The 18,258-nt window shown below is 43.7% G+C and overlaps 1 protein-coding gene across 1 annotated transcript in view; it reads left to right on the plus strand.

The window, feature by feature from the left end:
- Positions 1–18,031, plus strand: part of LOC124016624 — a 122,780-nt gene extending 104,749 nt beyond the window's left edge. Inside the window, exons 8-16 of the mRNA XM_046332151.1 lie at positions 4,053–4,172; positions 4,298–4,439; positions 4,548–5,170; positions 5,352–5,456; positions 5,628–5,759; positions 9,597–9,674; positions 14,090–14,257; positions 15,174–15,308; positions 17,493–18,031. Of these exons, the coding sequence (XP_046188107.1) occupies positions 4,053–4,172; positions 4,298–4,439; positions 4,548–5,170; positions 5,352–5,456; positions 5,628–5,759; positions 9,597–9,674; positions 14,090–14,257; positions 15,174–15,308; positions 17,493–17,719 (1,730 nt within the window). The 3' untranslated portion in view covers positions 17,720–18,031. The remainder of the gene's footprint in view (positions 1–4,052; positions 4,173–4,297; positions 4,440–4,547; positions 5,171–5,351; positions 5,457–5,627; positions 5,760–9,596; positions 9,675–14,089; positions 14,258–15,173; positions 15,309–17,492) is intronic.
- The last annotated feature ends 227 nt before the right edge of the window (positions 18,032–18,258 follow it).

The raw sequence follows: 18,258 nt of genomic DNA on the forward strand, positions 1-18,258 counted from the left end.
TGGTATTCACATGTTTTACTTGGTCTTCAACACCTGGTATTCACATGTTTTACTTGGTCTTCAACACCTGGTATTCACATGTTTTACTTGGTCTTCAACACCTGGTATTCACATGTTTTACTTGGTCTTCAACACCTGGTATTCACATGTTTTTTACTTGGTCTTCAACACCTGGTATTCACATGTTTTACTTGGTCTTCAACACCTGGTATTCACATGTTTTACTTGGTCTTCAACACCTGGTATTCACATGTTTTACTTGGTCTTCAACACCTGGTATTCACATGTTGTACTTGGTCTTAAATGTGTTTCCAGTGATGCATTCTTTCTCTGAGGCATAAAGGTGGATTTACCCCTGAAAATAGCAGACTTGCTACATATTCGTTGCATTGAGGGTAAGTTGATTTCTGATGCCTTCTCATTTTCCATGTAATTTGTGTCAACATTATGGGCATTTCCAATAGACACAGTAACATTTGTAGCAAATAATTTCATCATTCTTAGATTTCTGAAAAACGTTTGAAAATCAGTCATGACAATGTGTTGTCAGTACAAATGATACGCCTTTGCTGAGAGCAGATACAAGGTTCAGATAGGGACTTGCTGGATAGATTTATCACATTCAACTTTTCTGGCTCTGTGTCATGTAGGCCTACCTGCGTTCTCCATAGTAAGTGTTTGTGCTTCCCCCCCACCGCATCTTCTTCCGTGGTGAGGGTATGATGTTGGGCCTGTATTTCCCCTGCCACGGCCTAAGATATGCCTCTCACCCTGGCTGGGAAGGCTGGAGTTGAAATTGATGTCAAGGGAGGAGTAGGAGGAACCGTGTGTAAGGGCGTACAGTCCAGAGCGCTCTCTACGCACACCTGCCCTGTGTGAACACCCCAGCAAGATACTTTCTTAGTGATATTCCCAATGGGAATTATGTAGGCTTATGTGGTTATTGCACTCAGGACAACTTGATTCACAAATGGCAGGGTTTTTTCACCCAGAGAAAAGAGAAAAGAGAGAAAAGAGACACAAATTAAAGGCACAATATCCCGCAACACCCCAAACGTCCTTTATTTGATCAAGTGTCCATGCAGATTGGGGTCTTTCTGTAGCTCAGTTGGTAGAGCATGGCGCTTGTAACGCCAGGGTAGTGGGTTCGATCCCCGGGACAACCCATACGTAGAATGTATGCACACATGACTGTCAGTCGCTTTGGATAAAAGAGTCTGCTAAATGGCATATATAAAGGCGATCAGAGTGCTAAAAATCACAGAACAAAGGAGATGCATAAGGAATAATGATATCAAAAGTCCCCTTGCTTTGCACTTTTCCCAGGCCAAGCACAACTTGTCCTCTCTTCAATACCTGGGAATTGAACATGTGAAAATGTCACATAGAGGAGAGGAGGCAATATTGACAATTTCCTCCTGAGACGAGAGTCCTTTTGGATACATTTCCTCAACAATAATGTTGAGGATAATCCCCCTCTCCAAGGGGGTCTAAATGGTCTAAATGTGGAACTAGATACGTTCTGCTCCCCAGGGGCTGGCTGCATTTTCCCATTTTCCTTATATAATATACAAAATGATTGACACATTTGTCTCACCTGTTTTTAATCTATTGCACACCCATAAGAATAAACCAATCAAAATGCATGGATGTTTTCCCATATACAGTGTATTCAGACAATTATAGCCTTATTCTAACATTGATTCAATCGTTTTCCCCCCCTCATCAATACCCCATAATGACGGAGCAAAAACAGGTTTTTATATATTTTAGCAAAATACCACATTTACATAAGTATTCAGACCCTTTACTCAGTACTTTGTTGAAGCACCTTCAGAAGTGACTACAGCCTCGAGTCGTCTTGGGTAAGCTTGGCACATCTGTATTTGGGGGAGTTTTTCCCATTCTTCTTCTCTGCAGATGCTTTCTCAGGTTGGATGGGGAGCGTCACTGCACAGCTATTTTCAGGTCTGATAGTCCTTTAGGTGCCTCCAAGCTGGCTGTCATGTGCCTTTTACTGAAGAGTGGCTTCCACTCTACCATAAAGGCCTGATTGGTGGAGTGCTGCAGAGATGGTTGTCCTTCTAGAAGGTTCACCCATCTCGACAGAGGAGCTCTGGAGTGCTGTTAGAGTGACCATCAGGTTCTTGGTCACCTCCCTGACCAAGCCCCTTGTCCCCGATCTCTCAGTTTGACCGGGTGGTCAGCTCTAGGAAGAGTCTTGGTGGTTCCAAACTTCTTCCATTTAAGAATGATGGAGGCCACTGTGTTCTTGGGGACATTCAATGCTGTGAAGGGTTGTTCCTCGACACTATCCTGTTTTGAAGCTCTACGGATAATTCCTTTGACCTTGTGGCTTGGATTTTGATCTGACATGCACTGTCAACTGTGGTACCTTATATAGACAGGTGTGTGCTTTTCCAATGTCCAATCAATATAATTTACCACAAGTGGACTCCAATCAAGTTGTAGAAACATCTCAAGGATGATCAATGGAAACAGGATGCACCTGAGCTCAATTTTGAGTCTCATAACAAAGGGTCTGAATACTTATGTAAATAAGGTATTTGTGTTTTGAATTTTGAATTTCATTTGCAAACATTTCTGAAAACCTGTTTTCGCTTTGTCATTATGGGGTATTGTGTGTAGATTGATGAGTCAAATATGTAATTGAATTAAGGCTGTAACGTAACAAAATGTGGAAAACATGAAGGGGTCTGAATACTTTCCAAATGCACTGTATGTATACTGTGTAATATTTATATTAATTGATTTAATTAATCAGATGTAGCCTACATGCCTCTGAGGATATTTATGTAGGTGCATTTACAGTGGTATGACCTGACGAAGATCCAACTCAAATCGATACATTGTCTGTTTTGTGCGTCTGATTAAATCATAATGGGTTAAACAATTAAACACTGCGTCTCAAATAGCCGCCTGTCCCATTTAATACCTGGGCAACAGCACACATTCCATTTAATACCTGGGCAACAGCACACATTCCATTTAATACCTGGGCAACAGCACACATTCCATTTAATACCTGGGCAACAGCACACATTCCATTTAATACCTGGGCAACATTACATTACATTTAAGTCATTTAGCAGACGCATTCCATTTATACCTCCAGAGCAGCACACATTCCATTTAAGACAGCACACATTCCATTTAATACCTGGGCAACAGCACACATTCCATTTAATACCTGGGCAACAGCACACATTCCATTTAATACCTGGGCAACAGCACACATTCCATTTAATACCTGGGCAACAGCACACATTCCATTTAATACCTGGGCAACAGCACACATTCCATTTAATACCTGGGCAACAGCACACATTCCATTTAATACCTGGGCAACAGCACACATTCCATTTAATACCTGGGCAACATTACATTACATTTAAGTCATTTAGCATTTAATAGACGCTCTTATCCAGAGCGACAGCACACATTCCATTTAATACCTGGGCAACAGCACACATTCCATTTAATACCTGGGCAACAGCACACATTCCATTTAATACCTGGGCAACAGCACACATTCCATTTAATACCTGGGCAACAGCACACATTCCATTTAATACCTGGGCAACAGCACACATTCCATTTAATACCTGGGCAACAGCACACATTCCATTTAATACCTGGGCAACAGCACACATTCCATTTAATACCTGGGCAACAGCACACATTCCATTTAATACCTGGGCAACAGCACACATTTCAGCAAATAAACGCCTGTTTCAAATAAACATGATTGATTTCATGTTTTATTTGTTAAATTCAATCATTTTGTAATGACTCGCCAGCAAGAAACTGCTAGCCATTAGCTGCTAACAGCAGAAAACTGCTAGCTAACAGGCAAGCAACAGTAAACAACTTCGGGAGTACAAACCCTGAAAAAATCTCCCTGTTGTGTTCAGTGATTTAAGCAAATAAACGCCTGGGCTGTTAATTGAAGTTTTCCGGTACCAGAGTTACGGACATAACTTTTTAAGTTTTCTGAGAGTGCTCATGTCTCACTGGTGCTCGCTTCGCAGTCACCCAAAAGCCTGAATCAGTGGACTCTGGGAAAAGAGAAAAGCCCTCTGGCAAAGATGAGCGGATGGTGGAGAAAAAGGAAAAGAAAGAGACGACAACAGAGAAGGAGAGAAATAAAGGTTATAGCTTGCTAGCTGTGTAAAATGTTACGTTTTTCCAAGTGACCAAGTTGTAGTTCATAGGAGATGAGGCGAAGTGAACATATTGTGACTTTGGTTTTTCGGGCCCTTTCTGACTCTCACAGGTCCCCCCCAACCTGAGGCAGAGGGCCCTGGAGAGAGTGAGAGCCCCTCTGAGGGACTCACAGGTCCCCCCCAACCTGAGGCAGAGGGCCCTGGAGAGAGTGAGAGCCCCTCTGAGGGACTCACAGGTCCCCCCAACCTGAGGCAGAGGGCCCTGGAGAGAGTGAGAGCCCCTCTGAGGGACTCACAGGTCCCCCCAACCTGAGGCAGAGGGCCCTGGAGAGAGTGAGAGCCCCTCTGAGGGACTCACAGTTCCCCCCAACCTGAGGCAGAGGGCCCTGGAGAGAGTGAGAGCCCCTCTGAGGGACTCACAGGTCCCCCCCAACCTGAGGCAGAGGGCCCTGGAGAGAGTGAGAGCCCCTCTGAGGGACTCACAGGTCCCCCCCAACCTGAGGCAGAGGGCCCTGGAGAGAGTGAGAGCCCCTCTGAGGGACTCACAGGTCCCCCCCAACCTGAGGCAGAGGGCCCTGGAGAAAGTGAGAGCCCCTCTGAGGGACTCACAGGTCCCCCCCAACCTGAGGCAGAGGGCCCTGGAGAGAGTGAGAGCCCCTCTGAGGCAGAGGGCCCTGGAGAGAGTGAGAGCCCCTCTGAGGCAGAGGGCCCTGGAGAGAGTGAGAGCCCCTCTGAGGCAGAGGGCCCTGGAGAGAGTGAGAGCCCCTCTGAGGGACTCACAGTTCCCCCCCAACCTGAGGCAGAGGGCCCTGGAGAGAGTGAGAGCCCATCTGAGGCAGAGGGCCCTGGAGAGAGTGAGAGCCCCTCTGAGGGACTCACAGTTCCCCCCCAACCTGAGGCAGAGGGCCCTGGAGAGAGTGAGAGACCCTCTGAGGGAGAAGGAAAGGAGGAGGAAGTGGTAAAGAAGGAGATTGGGGCAGAAGGTATCTGTCATGGTGTAGGATTTGAAAGACTGCATTAGTTAGTAGTTTTATAACTCATTGTGCTCCTTTGAAATAGACTGGATCAATTAGGTACACTAGTATTATGAATGAATGAACAGACGGGAGGATGAACAAACAAAATAACAAATCAATGAATGATGTGATCCTTTGGTGCTCGCAGCCCCTCCAATGCCTGAAGTGGAGGGGATGGGTGGCACACAGGAGACCGGGAAACCCTCTGAGAAAAAGGAGGGGAGGGAGGAGGACACAGGAAAAAAGACTGAAGGTATCTTCTGTGGATGAGCTGTACATGTATAGAGCTAGTGTGTAGTGCTAGTGAGTGTATAGTCAAAGCCTGTCGAAGTTGGAGCTTGAAAATGGGAGCAGTCAGACAGCACTAATCAACCTGTAGAGAAATAGATCTCCAATCTCTCATTCTTCCTCTGTGGTGATCCAGAGGAAGTTCGCGAATCACCTGAGTGGGGAAGCTTGGGTCAGGAGACCTTGGAGCCCCCTGTGAGAGAAGAAGAGAAGAAGAAGTGGGAGGAGGAAGAGAGTGAAGAGGAGAGAGAGTATTCAAAGAAGAAAGGTAGAACTTGTGCTAGTGTGTAGTGTACACACCCTATAGGCTAGGATCCGGTAGATTGGTAGAACTTGTGCTAGTGTGTAGTGTACACACCCTATAGGCTAGGATCCGGTAGATTGGTAGAACTTGTGCTAGTGTGTAGTGTACACACCCTGTAGGCTAGGATCCGGTAGATTGGTAGAACTTGTGCTAGTGTGTAGTGTACACACCCTGTAGGCTAGGATCCGGTAGATTGGTAGAACTTGTGCTAGTGTGTAGTGTACACACCCTATAGGCTAGGATCCGGTAGATTGGTAGAACTTGTGCTAGTGTGTAGTGTACACACCCTATAGGCTAGGATCCGGTAGATTGGTAGAACTTGTGCTAGTGTGTAGTGTACACACCCTATAGGCTAGGATCCGGTAGATTGGTAGAACTTGTGCTAGTGTGTAGTGTACACACCCTATAGGCTAGGATCCGGTAGATTGGTAGAACTTGTGCTAGTGTGTAGTGTACACACCCTGTAGGCTAGGATCCGGTAGATTGGTAGAACTTGTGCTAGTGTGTAGTGTACACACCCTGTAGGCTAGGATCCGGTAGATTGGTAGAACTTGTGCTAGTGTGTAGTGTACACACCCTGTAGGCTAGGATCCGGTAGATTGGTAGAACTTGTGCTAGTGTGTAGTGTACACACCCTATAGGCTAGGATCCGGTAGATTGGTAGAACTTGTGCTAGTGTGTAGTGTACACACCCTATAGGCTAGGATCCGGTAGATTGGTAGAACTTGTGCTAGTGTGTAGTGTACACACCCTATAGGCTAGGATCCGGTAGATTGGTAGAACTTGTGCTAGTGTGTAGTGTACACACCCTATAGGCTAGGATCCGGTAGATTGGTAGAACTTGTGCTAGTGTGTAGTGTACACACCCTATAGGCTAGGATCCGGTAGATTGGTAGAACTTGTGCTAGTGTGTAGTGTACACACCCTATAGGCTAGGATCCGGTAGATTGGTAGAACTTGTGCTAGTGTGTAGTGTACACACCCTATAGGCTAGGATCCGGTAGATTGGTAGAACTTGTGCTAGTGTGTAGTGTACACACCCTATAGGCTAGGATCCGGTAGATTGGTAGAACTTGTGCTAGTGTGTAGTGTACACACCCTATAGGCTAGGATCCGGTAGATTGGTAGAACTTGTGCTAGTGTGTAGTGTACACACCCTATAGGCTAGGATCCGGTAGATTGGTAGAACTTGTGCTAGTGTGTAGTGTACACACCCTATAGGCTAGGATCCGGTAGATTGGTAGAACTTGTGCTAGTGTGTAGTGTACACACCCTATAGGCTAGGATCCGGTAGATTGGTAGAACTTGTGCTAGTGTGTAGTGTACACACCCTATAGGCTAGGATCCGGTAGATTGGTAGAACTTGTGCTAGTGTGTAGTGTACACACCCTATAGGCTAGGATCCGGTAGATTGGTAGAACTTGTGCTAGTGTGTAGTGTACACACCCTATAGGCTAGGATCCGGTAGATTGGTAGAACTTGTGCTAGTGTGTAGTGTACACACCCTATAGGCTAGGATCCGGTAGATTGGTAGAACTTGTGCTAGTGTGTAGTGTACACACCCTGTAGGCTAGGATCCGGTAGATTGCATCTCTCCCAAGTAGGGTGACCACATGTCCCGGATTGTCCGGTACAGTCCCACATTTGTCCCTTAGTTCCACAACCAAACAATCACGCATTTTTATCAACAAATTCAAACACAGCTAATTTAGAAAACAGCTAGATTTGTCCTGTATTTCAGTCAGACATACCAACCTGTCTCTTGCAGTCATGTTGCACAAAAGAAAAAAATACTTAAAACACTTCTCCAATCGTTGCTGACACACGGTCACTCGTTTCTGCAAAAGAGTAGGCTAATTAGCTAATTTTGGTGCAGTAGGGATGTAGTGCTGCCAGATCCTGTGATTGTTTAGTAAAGTTAGATCAAAGCTGAGTCCATGTCTTCGACGATCACATAATGATTCATTAGTATTATACATAACATAACCAAATATAATAGCATATTATAATGTTACTGATGCACAAAAACAACACGTTGGTCATTTCTGAATAGTCCCAAAAATATTCTCATGCTTTCAAAACTCAACAGCGGCCGCCACTAAATCAAATGTATTTATAAAGCACTTTTTACATCAGCAGATGTCACTAAGTGCTTAACCAGAAACCCAGCCTAAAACCGCAAACAGCAAGCAATGCAGGTGTAGAAGCACGGTGGCTAGGAAAAACTCCCTAGACAGGCAAGAACCTAGGAAGAGACCTAGCGATTATAAGAGTACATGGCCATTAAGGCCAGATTGTTCTTCAAGAAATTCAAACGTTCATAGATGACCAGCAGGGTCAAATAATAATCACAGTGGTTGTTGAGGGTGCAACAGGTCAGCACCTCAGGAGTAAATATCAGTTGCCTTTCATGCCAAGCGTTCAGTGGTTGAGACAGCAGGGAGAGAGAGAGAGAGAGAGAGAGAGAGAGAGAGAGAGAGAGAGAGAGAGAGAGAGAGAGAGAGAGAGAGAGAGAGAGACAGAGAGAGAGAGAGAGAGACAGAGACAGAGAGAGAGAGAGGGAGGGAGAGAGAGAGAGAGAGAGAGAGAGAGAGAGAGAGAGAGAGAGAGAGAGAGAGAGAGAGAGAGAGAGAGAGAGAGAGAGAGAGAGGGAGAGAGAGACAGAGAGAGAGAGAGAGAGAGAGAGAGAGAGAGAGAGAGAGAGAGAGAGAGAGAGAGAGAGAGAGAGAGAGAGAGAGAGAGAGAGAGAGAGAGAGAGAGAGAGAGAGAGAGAGAGAGAGAGAGAGAGAGAGAGAGAGAGAGAGAGAGAGAGAGGGAGGGAGAGAGACAGAGAGAGAGACAGAGAGAGAGAGAGAGAGAGAGAGAGAGAGAGAGAGAGGGACAGAGAGGGAGGGAGAGAGACAGAGAGAGAGAGAGACAGAGAGAGAGAGAGAGAGAGAGAGAGAGAGAGAGAGAGAGAGAGAGAGAGAGAGAGAGAGAGAGAGAGAGAGACAGAGAGAGAGAGAGAGAGAGAGGGAGGGAGAGAGACAGAGAGAGAGAGACAGAGAGACAGAGAGAGAGAGAGAGAGAGACAGAGAGAGAGAGAGAGAGGGAGAGAGAGAGAGAGAGAGAGAGAGAGAGAGAGAGAGAGAGAGAGAGAGAGAGAGAGAGAGAGAGAGAGAGAGAGAGAGAGAGAGAGAGAGAGGGTTTGAAAGCAGAAGGTCTGGGACATGGTAGCACTAGGCAGCATGTTCTTTGATTGAAACTAAATACAAGATGGTTATATAGTTTGTTAACACCATCTTCTCTAATTTGCTCACAGAAAAAGTAATTGAAGAGCTAAATGCATGTTCCCATGAAACCGATTGAGATCCAATGATTGTCATGCAGATGCAATTTTGACGTTTCACTGGTAAAAGGTGAAGAATGCTGCCAACATTTTGTATTCATGTAGGCTACACTGTCCCACGACATAATTCTGTTGTCCCGTATTTGGGTATTTTAAATGTGGTCACCTTACTCCCAAGCCATGTCCTTACTATATCTAGATGATGACCAACCCATAGAGATAAAACTAGCTGTACCCAAGTAAGATTGGCGACAAACTGTTCCATTCCCAGGACATTCCCAGGACTACAACATCAGCCTCTCTATAATTATATCTCTATGGAACAACTTCTCAAAAATATGCAGCTGCAATAGGTAGCCCATAGGCTACATTGCTGTGCTCTAGCATGGGCTGTTTGCATGTTGTGCTGGGTTGCAGATTCAGGCTGGATCCAGGAAACCCTTCTAAAACAATGATTCCTTCATCTCCTGAAGGGATTCTCAAGCTCTTGATCTCAGGAGGAGAGCCCCAGGCCAGACAGTTGTATGGGATCATATATGATGATTTCAAAGGTAAGACACAGAACAATAGTAGCTAGCAGTGGAGTGACTAGGGATGCGTACAGGAGACTGAAGCATCATCCGGGCATGGAATCTTGTTTAGTAAGTGGACATCAGTTAGTAGAGTAGATAGAGGAGTAGATTGTAGGGTAGAGAGTTAGTAGAGTAGATAGTGGAGTAGAGTAGATTGTAGGGTAGAGTTAGTAGAGTAGATAGTGGAGTAGAGAGTTAGTAGAGTAGATAGTGGAGTAGAGAGTTAGTAGAGTAGATAGTGGAGTAGAGAGTTAGTAGAGTAGATAGTGGAGTAGAGAGTTGGTAGAGTAGATTGTAGGGTAGAGAGTTAGTAGAGTAGATTGTAGGGTAGAGAGTTAGTCGAGTAGATAGTGGAGTAGAGGGTTAGTAGAGTAGATAGTGAAGTAGAGAGTTAGTAGAGTAGATAGTGGAGTAGAGAGTTAGTAGAGTAGATTGTAGGGTAGAGAGTTAGTAGAGTAGATTGTAGGGTAGAGAGTTAGTAGAGTAGATAGTGGAGTAGAGAGTTAGTAGAGTAGATTGTAGTTAGTAGAGTAGATTGTAGAGTTAGTTAGATAGAGTAGATTGTAGGGTAGAGAGTTAGTAGAGTAGATAGTGGAGAGTTAGTAGAGTAGATAGTGGAGTAGAGTTAGTAGATTGTAGGGTAGAGAGTTAGTAGAGTAGATAGTGGAGTAGAGAGTTAGTAGAGTAGATAGTGGAGTAGAGAGTTAGTAGAGTAGATAGTGGAGTAGAGAGTTAGTAGAGTAGATTGTAGGGTAGAGAGTTAGTAGAGTAGATTGTGGAGTAGAGAGTTAGTAGAGTAGATAGTGGAGTAGAGCGTTAGTAGAATAGATAGTGGAGTAGAGAGTTAGTACAGTAGATAGTGGAGTAGAGAGTTAGTCAAGTAGAGAGTTAGTTGAGTAGATTGTAGAGTAGAGTTAGTAGAGTAGAGAGTTAGTAGAGTAGATAGAGGAGTAGAGAGTTAGTACAGTAGATAGTGGAGTAGAGAGTTAGTAGAGTAGATAGTGGAGTAGAGAGTTAGTAGAGTGGATAGTGGAGTAGAGAGTTAGTAGAGTAGATAGTTAGTAGAGTAGATTTTAGGGTAGAGAGTTAGTACAGTAGATAGTGGAGTAGAGAGTTAGTAGAGTAGATAGTGGAGTAGAGAGTTAGTAGAGTAGATAGTGGAGTAGAGAGTTAGTAGAGTAGAGAGTTAGTGGAGTAGAGAGTTAGTGGAGTAGAGAGTTAGTAGAGTAGAGAGTTAGTGGAGTAGAGAGTTAGTAGAGTAGAGAGTTAGTTGAGTAGATTGTAGAGTAGAGAGTTAGTAGAGTAGCGAGTTAGTAGAGTAGATTATAGGGTAGAGAGTTAGTAGAGTAGAGAGTTAGTAGGGAGTTAGTACAGTATATAGTGGAGTAGAGAGTTAGTAGAGTAGATAGTGGAGTAGAGAGTTAGTAGAGTAGATTGTAGGGTAGACAGTTAGTAGAGTAGATTGTGGAGTAGAGAGTTAGTAGAATAGATAGTGGAGTAGAGAGTTAGTAGAGTAGATAGTGGAGTAGAGAGTTAGTAGAGTAGATTGTGGAGTAGAGAGTTAGTAGAGTAGATTGTAGGGTAGAGAGTTAGTAGAGTAGATTGTGGAGTAGAGAGTTAGTAGAGTAGATAGTGGAGTAGAGAGTTAGTAGAGTAGATTGTGGATTAGAGAGTTAGTAGAGTAGATTGTAGGGTAGAGAGTTAGTAGAGTAGATTGTGGAGTAGAGAGTTAGTAGAGTAGATTGTAGGGTAGAGAGTTAGTAGAGTAGATTGTGGAGTAGAGAGTTAGTAGAGTAGATAGTGGAGTAGAGAGTTAGTAGAGTAGATAGTGGAGTAGAGAGTTAGTAGAGTAGATTGTGGAGTAGAGAGTTAGTAGAGTAGATAGTGGAGTAGAGAGTTAGTAGAGTAGATAGTGGAGTAGAGAGTTAGTATAGTAGATAGTGGAGTAGAGAGTTAGTAGAGTAGATTGTAGGGTAGAGAGTTAGTACAGTAGATAGTGGAGTAGAGAGTTAGTAGAGTAGATAGTGGAGTAGAGAGTTAGTAGAGTAGATAGTGGAGTAGAGCGTTAGTAGAATAGATAGTGGAGTAGAGAGTTAGTACAGTAGATAGTGGAGTAGAGAGTTAGTAGAGTAGATAGTGGAGTAGAGAGTTAGTAGAGTAGATAGTAGAGTAGAGAGTTAGTAGAGTAGATAGTAGAGTAGAGAGTTAGTAGAGTAGATAGTAGAGTAGAGAGTTAGTAGAGTAGAGAGTTAGTAGAGTAGATAGTGGAGTAGAGAGTTAGTAGAGTAGATAGTGGAGTAGAGAGTTAGTAGAGTAGATAGTAGAGTAGAGAGTTAGTAGAGTAGATAGTAGAGTAGAGAGTTAGTAGAGTAGATAGTAGAGTAGAGAGTTAGTAGAGTAGATAGTGGAGTAGAGAGTTAGTAGAGTAGATAGTGGAGTAGAGAGTTAGTAGAGTAGATAGTAGAGTAGAGAGTTAGTAGAGTAGATAGTGGAGTAGAGAGTTAGTAGAGTAGATAGTAGAGTAGAGAGTTAGTAGAGTAGATAGTAGAGTAGATAGTGGAGTAGAGAGTTAGTAGAGTAGATAGTAGAGTAGAGAGTTAGTAGAGTAGATAGTAGAGTAGATAGTGGAGTAGAGAGTTAGTAGAGTAGATAGTAGAGTAGAGAGTTAGTAGAGTAGATAGTAGAGTAGATAGTGGAGTAGAGTAGAGAGTTAGTAGAGTAGATAGTGGAGTAGAGAGTTAGTTGAGTAGATAGTAGAGTAGAGAATTAGTAGAGTAGATAGTAGAGTAGAGAGTTAGTAGAGAGTTAGTAGAGTAGAGAGTTAGTAGAGTAGATAGTGGAGTAGAGAGTTAGTAGAGTAGATAGTTGAGTAGAGAGTTAGTAGAGTAGAGAGTTAGTAGAGTAGATAGTAGAGTAGAGAGTTAGTTGAGTGGCATTGAAGACATTTTCACTGTCTGAATGACCAGATCAGTGGCAAAAACTGTGAAAAGATTCCTTTTCTCTGCGTGTCTTTGTTGTCTTCCTTTTCATTGTTTCTTCTGTCTGACTCGATCATCCCTCCTCATCGTGTTGGTGTTGTTTGGCTCACAAGGTAAGCATCTACATGTCTTATTCTCTGTCACTATGTTGTATCCACGGTCACTATCTAGTCGTTGCTAATCACTATTTATCTCCATTTGCTCCCTGTCCAACACTTCTCCTAATGTGTGACAGAAATATTATTTATCCCTATTTTGAATGCCAATTAATATAGGCATACGGAATCTTCCAAATAAGAGCCTGCCTCTCCCTTGTTACAATATTTTATTTACGGCCTTCCATGAAGTCCCATCTGGACTTTTCCTGCATTTGTGGAACAATGCCCCATTCTCCCTCTCTCTCGTCTGTGGTGTAGTTGGGTATTTATATTGAATTACTGAGTAACGTTTCTCACCTGACCCATCTTTTATCACTGAGAGAAGCATTTTATGTGAGCCTGTGCAAGTGTGTGTGCGCGTTTTATTTGACTTCTCAGTTCGCAGTTCTCCCTTCTCAAAACAGCCCATTAATATTTCAGGGTCATTAACCAAACAATAATAAATTAAAATTAATTAAAATTAAATTATTAATTAATAATGTGATGGCTAATTAAACAGCTAAACGCCAACTTTTTAGTGTGCATTTAAATGTGTATTTGCATAAACATGCCTGGTAAACGCCTCCTTAGAGGACAGCGATGCCTTGCAGCGCACACACACTGCAGCTGACTTCTGAAGCTTAATAAAACCTTAATTAGGTACAAACCTCAGCAAAGATAATCGCAGGAAGGATCTCTCTCTCTCTCTTTCTACAATGATGAAAGCACTCATTATCGATTCATTTACTCAGATGGCCTGACGTTAAGATATTTGAAACGTTCCTAAATTGTTAATATCCTCAACCTACTCTAACTGTTTATTAAAACTGTTGGGGGTACTCGAGGAGTGGAGTTGGGAAACACTGCCCTATGTCCCACTGTTAATAACACTAACTCTTCTCTCTCCCCTCCAATGTCACTACTGTACTCTAACCGTCCCATAACCATTCTTTAACTCTTCTCTCTCCCCTCCAATGTCACTACTGTACTCTAACCGTCCCATAACCATTCTTTAACTCTTCTCTCTCCCCTCCAATGTCACTACTGTACTCTAACCGTCCCATAACCATTCTTTAACTCTTCTCTCTCCCCTCCAATGTCACTACTGTACTCTAACCGTCCCACAACCATTCTTTAACTCTTCTCTCTCCCCTCCAATGTCACAACTGTACTCTAACCGTCCCATAACCATTCTTTAACTCTTCTCTCTCCCCTCCAATGTCACTACTGTACTCTAACCGTCCCATAACCATTCTTTAACTCTTCTCTCTCCTCTCAGACTGTGAGTGCTACGGCCACTCTAACCGCTGCAGCTACATAGACTACCTGAACATCGTAACGTGTGTCAGCTGCAAGCACAATACAAGAGGACAGAACTGCCAGCACTGCAGACTGGGCTACTTCAGAAATAACTCAGCTGAACTGGATGATGAGGGTGTCTGCATCGGTCAGTCACAGTGTGTGTGTGTGTGTGTGTGTGTGTGTGTGTGTGTGTGTGTGTGTGTGTGTGTGTGTGTGTGTGTGTGTGTGTGTGTGTGTGTGTGTGTGTGTGTGTGTGTGTGTGTGCGTGCGTGCGTGCGTGCGTGCGTGCGTGCGTGCGTGCGTGCGTGCGTGCGTGCGTGCGTGCGTGCGTGCGTGCGTGCGTGCGTGCGTGCGTGCGTGCGTGTATTTACTGCAGAATAGTCATGGGGCATTGTGTGTTACACAAACAAAGTGTTTAATGTTGATTCACCAAGGCATCATTGATCAACCATACAGTTTAGAAAGATCAGCATTTCCATCTCCAACCGATAAATGTGGCAAAAAGAACAACAAAACAGAAGAAAAACACTGACTGAGACAAGACTATTATTATTTTTATTCAACTAGGCAGCAGTTAAGAACAAATTATTATTTTCAATCACGGCCTAGGAACAGTGGGTTAACTGCCTGTTCAGGGGCAGAACGACAGATTCGTACCTTGTCAGCTCGGGGGTTTGAACTTGCAACCTTCCAACGCTCTAACCACTAGGCTACCCTGCCACCCCAGGGTAGCCTCGAGTTGACCGTGGTGTTGATGTAGTACATCTGCAGGTGAGCGGAGGGAGGCTGGGGGGGTGGGGGGGGGTAGGAGGGGAAATGGGGGGGGCAGGGACATGGCCTTGGAGTCAGCACAAATGAGGCCCCATTAGCTCACCTGCCAGGCTACTGGCACACTGAGACTGGCACCGAATCAATACAGAGCAGAGAGAAAAGGAGAGAGTACGCAGGGAGAAAGTGTGTGTGTGCGTCTTAAGCACTCATGCAAGCACACACCAAATGAAATAAATGTATTTTCTAACATGTCTTCTTTCTCTCGTTCTCGTCTCCCCCTCCCTCACCAGAGTGTAACTGTAACCAGATGGGTTCTGTCCATGACCGGTGTAATGGGACAGGCTTCTGCCAGTGTAAAGATGGCACTACAGGGCCCAAGTGTGACGACTGTTTCCCTGGGTACTACTGGAAACAAGGCTGCTACTGTGAGTATACAGCGGGAGAAGGCCTTGGAGTGGGGGTGGGGGGTGGAGAGGAGTTTTTTTTTTATGTGCATCTATGTAAGTACCCATGCTTGTATTAAATGAGAAATGTTGTAGGGAAAAAGTCACAGATATAGTGCCCTTTGTTCAGATGCAGAAACCTCTCTCCACACTCTGCCACTTGGTCTTTGTGTTAATCTTAGCATCCATATCTCCTTACTTACCCATGGGACTGGGGCGTGTATCACGTTAGTAGCATCACCTGTTCCTTTAACCTCTTGGAACACTAGGGGCAGTATTTCATTTTTGGATTAAAAAACGTTCCCGTTTTAAACAATATATTTTGTCACGAAAGATGCTCGACTATGCATGTAATTGACAGCTTTGGATAGAAAACACTGACATTTTCAAAACTGCAAAGATATTATCTGTGAGTGCCACAGAACTGATGCTACAGGCGAAACCAAGATGAAACTTCAAACAGGAAATGAGCCAAATTTTTGAGGCGCTGTTTTCCATTGTCTCCTTATATGGCTGTGAATGCGCCCTGAACGAGCCTACACGTTCTGCCGTTTGCCCAAGGTGTCTGCAGCATTGTGACGTGTTTGTAGGCATATCATTGGAAGATTGGCCATAAGAGACTACATTTACCAGGTGTCCGCCAGGTGTCCTTTGTCGAAATTGGTGCGTTATCTCCAGCTGCACGCATGCATCCATGTGATTCAGAGGAGAGAGGAGACTTCCACGAACGAGATATCATCGAAGAGATATGTGAAAAACACCTTGAGGATTGATTCTAAACAACGTTTACCATGTTTCAGTCGATATTATGGAGTTAATTTTGAAAAAAGTTTGGCGTTTTGATGACTGAATTTTCGTTTTGTTTTGGTAGCCAAACGTGACGAACAAAACGGAGCGATTTCTCCTACACAAAGAATCTTTCAGGAAAAACTGAACATTTGCTATAATAATAATAATAATAATAATATAATATATGCCATTTAGCAGACGCTTTTATCCAAAGCGACTTACAGTCATGTCTAACTGAGAGTCTCCTCATTGAAAACATCCGAAGTTCTTCAAAGGTAAATTATTTTATTTGAATGCTTTTCTTGTTGTGAAAATATTGCCCGCTGAATGCTAACGCTAAATGCTACGCTAGCTATCAATACTGTTACACAAATGCTTGTTTTGCTATGGTTGAAAAGCATATTTTGAAAATCTGAGATGACAGTCTTGTTAAAAGGCTAAGCTTGAGAGCTAATATATTTATTTCATTTAATTTGCGATTTTCATGAATAGTTAACGTTGCATTATGCTAATGAGCTTGCGGGATAATTACACTCCTGGATACAGGTTTTTTTCGTAACTGATTACCATAACGCAACTTTAACTATTCATGAAAATTGCAAATGAAATAAATATATTAGCTCTCAAGCTTAGCCTTTTAACAAGACTGTCATCTCAGATTTTCAAAATATGCTTTTGAACCATAGCTAAACAAGCATTTGTGTAAGAGTATTTGTAGCTAGCATACCATTAAGCCTAGCATTCAGCATGCAACATTTTCACAAAAACAAGAAAAGCATTCAAATAAAATCATTTACATTTGAAGAACTTCAGATGTTTTCAATGAGGAGACTGTTAGAAAGCAAATGTTCCGTTTTTCCAAAAATATTATTTGTGTAGGACAAATCGCTCCGTTTTGTTCATCACGTTTGGGTAAGAAAAAACCTGAAAATTAAGTCATTACAACGCAAACTTTTTTTCAGATTAACTCCATATCGACAAAAACATGGCAAACGTTGTTTAGAATCAATCCTCAAGGTGTTTTTCACATATCTATCGATAAATCATTCATGGCAGTTGACTTTCTCCTCTGAAGAAAATGGAACGCGCATGGACCTGGAGATTACGCAATAATTTCGACGGAGGACACCGGGCGGACACCTGGTAAATGTAGTCTCTTATGGTCAATCTTCCAATGGTATGCCTACAAATACGTCACAATGCTGCAGACACCTTGGGGAAACGACAGAAAGTGCAGGCTCATTCCTGGCACATTCACAGCCATATAAGTTACCATTCCTCTCGCCTTTTTCTTCTTCCTCCCTCTCTACCTTCATCCACACCTTCTCTCTCTACCACGTCCTTCACCTTCCCTCTTCGCCCCCCTCTCTCCTACAGCTAATGTGTGTGACGAGGAGCTGCTCCTGTGCCAGAATGGTGGGACGTGCTCCCAGAACCAGAAGTGTATCTGTCCTCCAGAGTTTAAGGGTGTGCTGTGCCAACAGTCCCGCTGTGAGGGGGGCAAGGCCTGTAACACCGCCTCCACCCTCCACCTCCTGGCCCTCATCCCCCTACTGCTCTGCGTCCTGCTACCACACCTTTTGGCCACATTAACTGCACACTGAGTCACCTGCTGCCTCCTCAAATACAGGGGTAACTGTTGTGTGTGTGGGCAACCCCAGAGAGGGAAGAGTGGGAAAGGCCTGCTTGCTGGCCAAGGACCCTATGAGCACACACAAACATCACAAGACTGTTACTGACTCGGGGAACCCCCCCTGTTGTGAGACTTCAGAGGAAGACTGAGGAAAATCAAGACAACCAACCCACTGTCTCTCCCTTTATACGAGAGACCTGGAGAAATCGCATACCAAAAAGCATTATTATTACTATTAAACAAACAAATGAGAACACTTTAAATCATTACTGTTCACTATGAAGAAGAAGGGAGAGAGGAAATGGCTGATGTAAAACAATGACGTTTCCTTTGTCTTTATTGATTTGAGTTAATGCACCCCACTTCTCTTGAGACACTGCACTTACTGCTGCGGAAAGAAAGACAGGGATTGTTTGACTAGACATGAGCGGGGGAGCTAGAGGGAGGGGGAGGGCTAGGTCGTGATTCGCTGCTAAGGACTACTTAGAATATTAACCAGGTTCCATTGTT

Source organism: Oncorhynchus gorbuscha, linkage group LGY (assembly GCF_021184085.1).
Source record: "Oncorhynchus gorbuscha isolate QuinsamMale2020 ecotype Even-year linkage group LGY, OgorEven_v1.0, whole genome shotgun sequence".
NCBI lineage: Eukaryota > Metazoa > Chordata > Actinopteri > Salmoniformes > Salmonidae > Oncorhynchus > Oncorhynchus gorbuscha.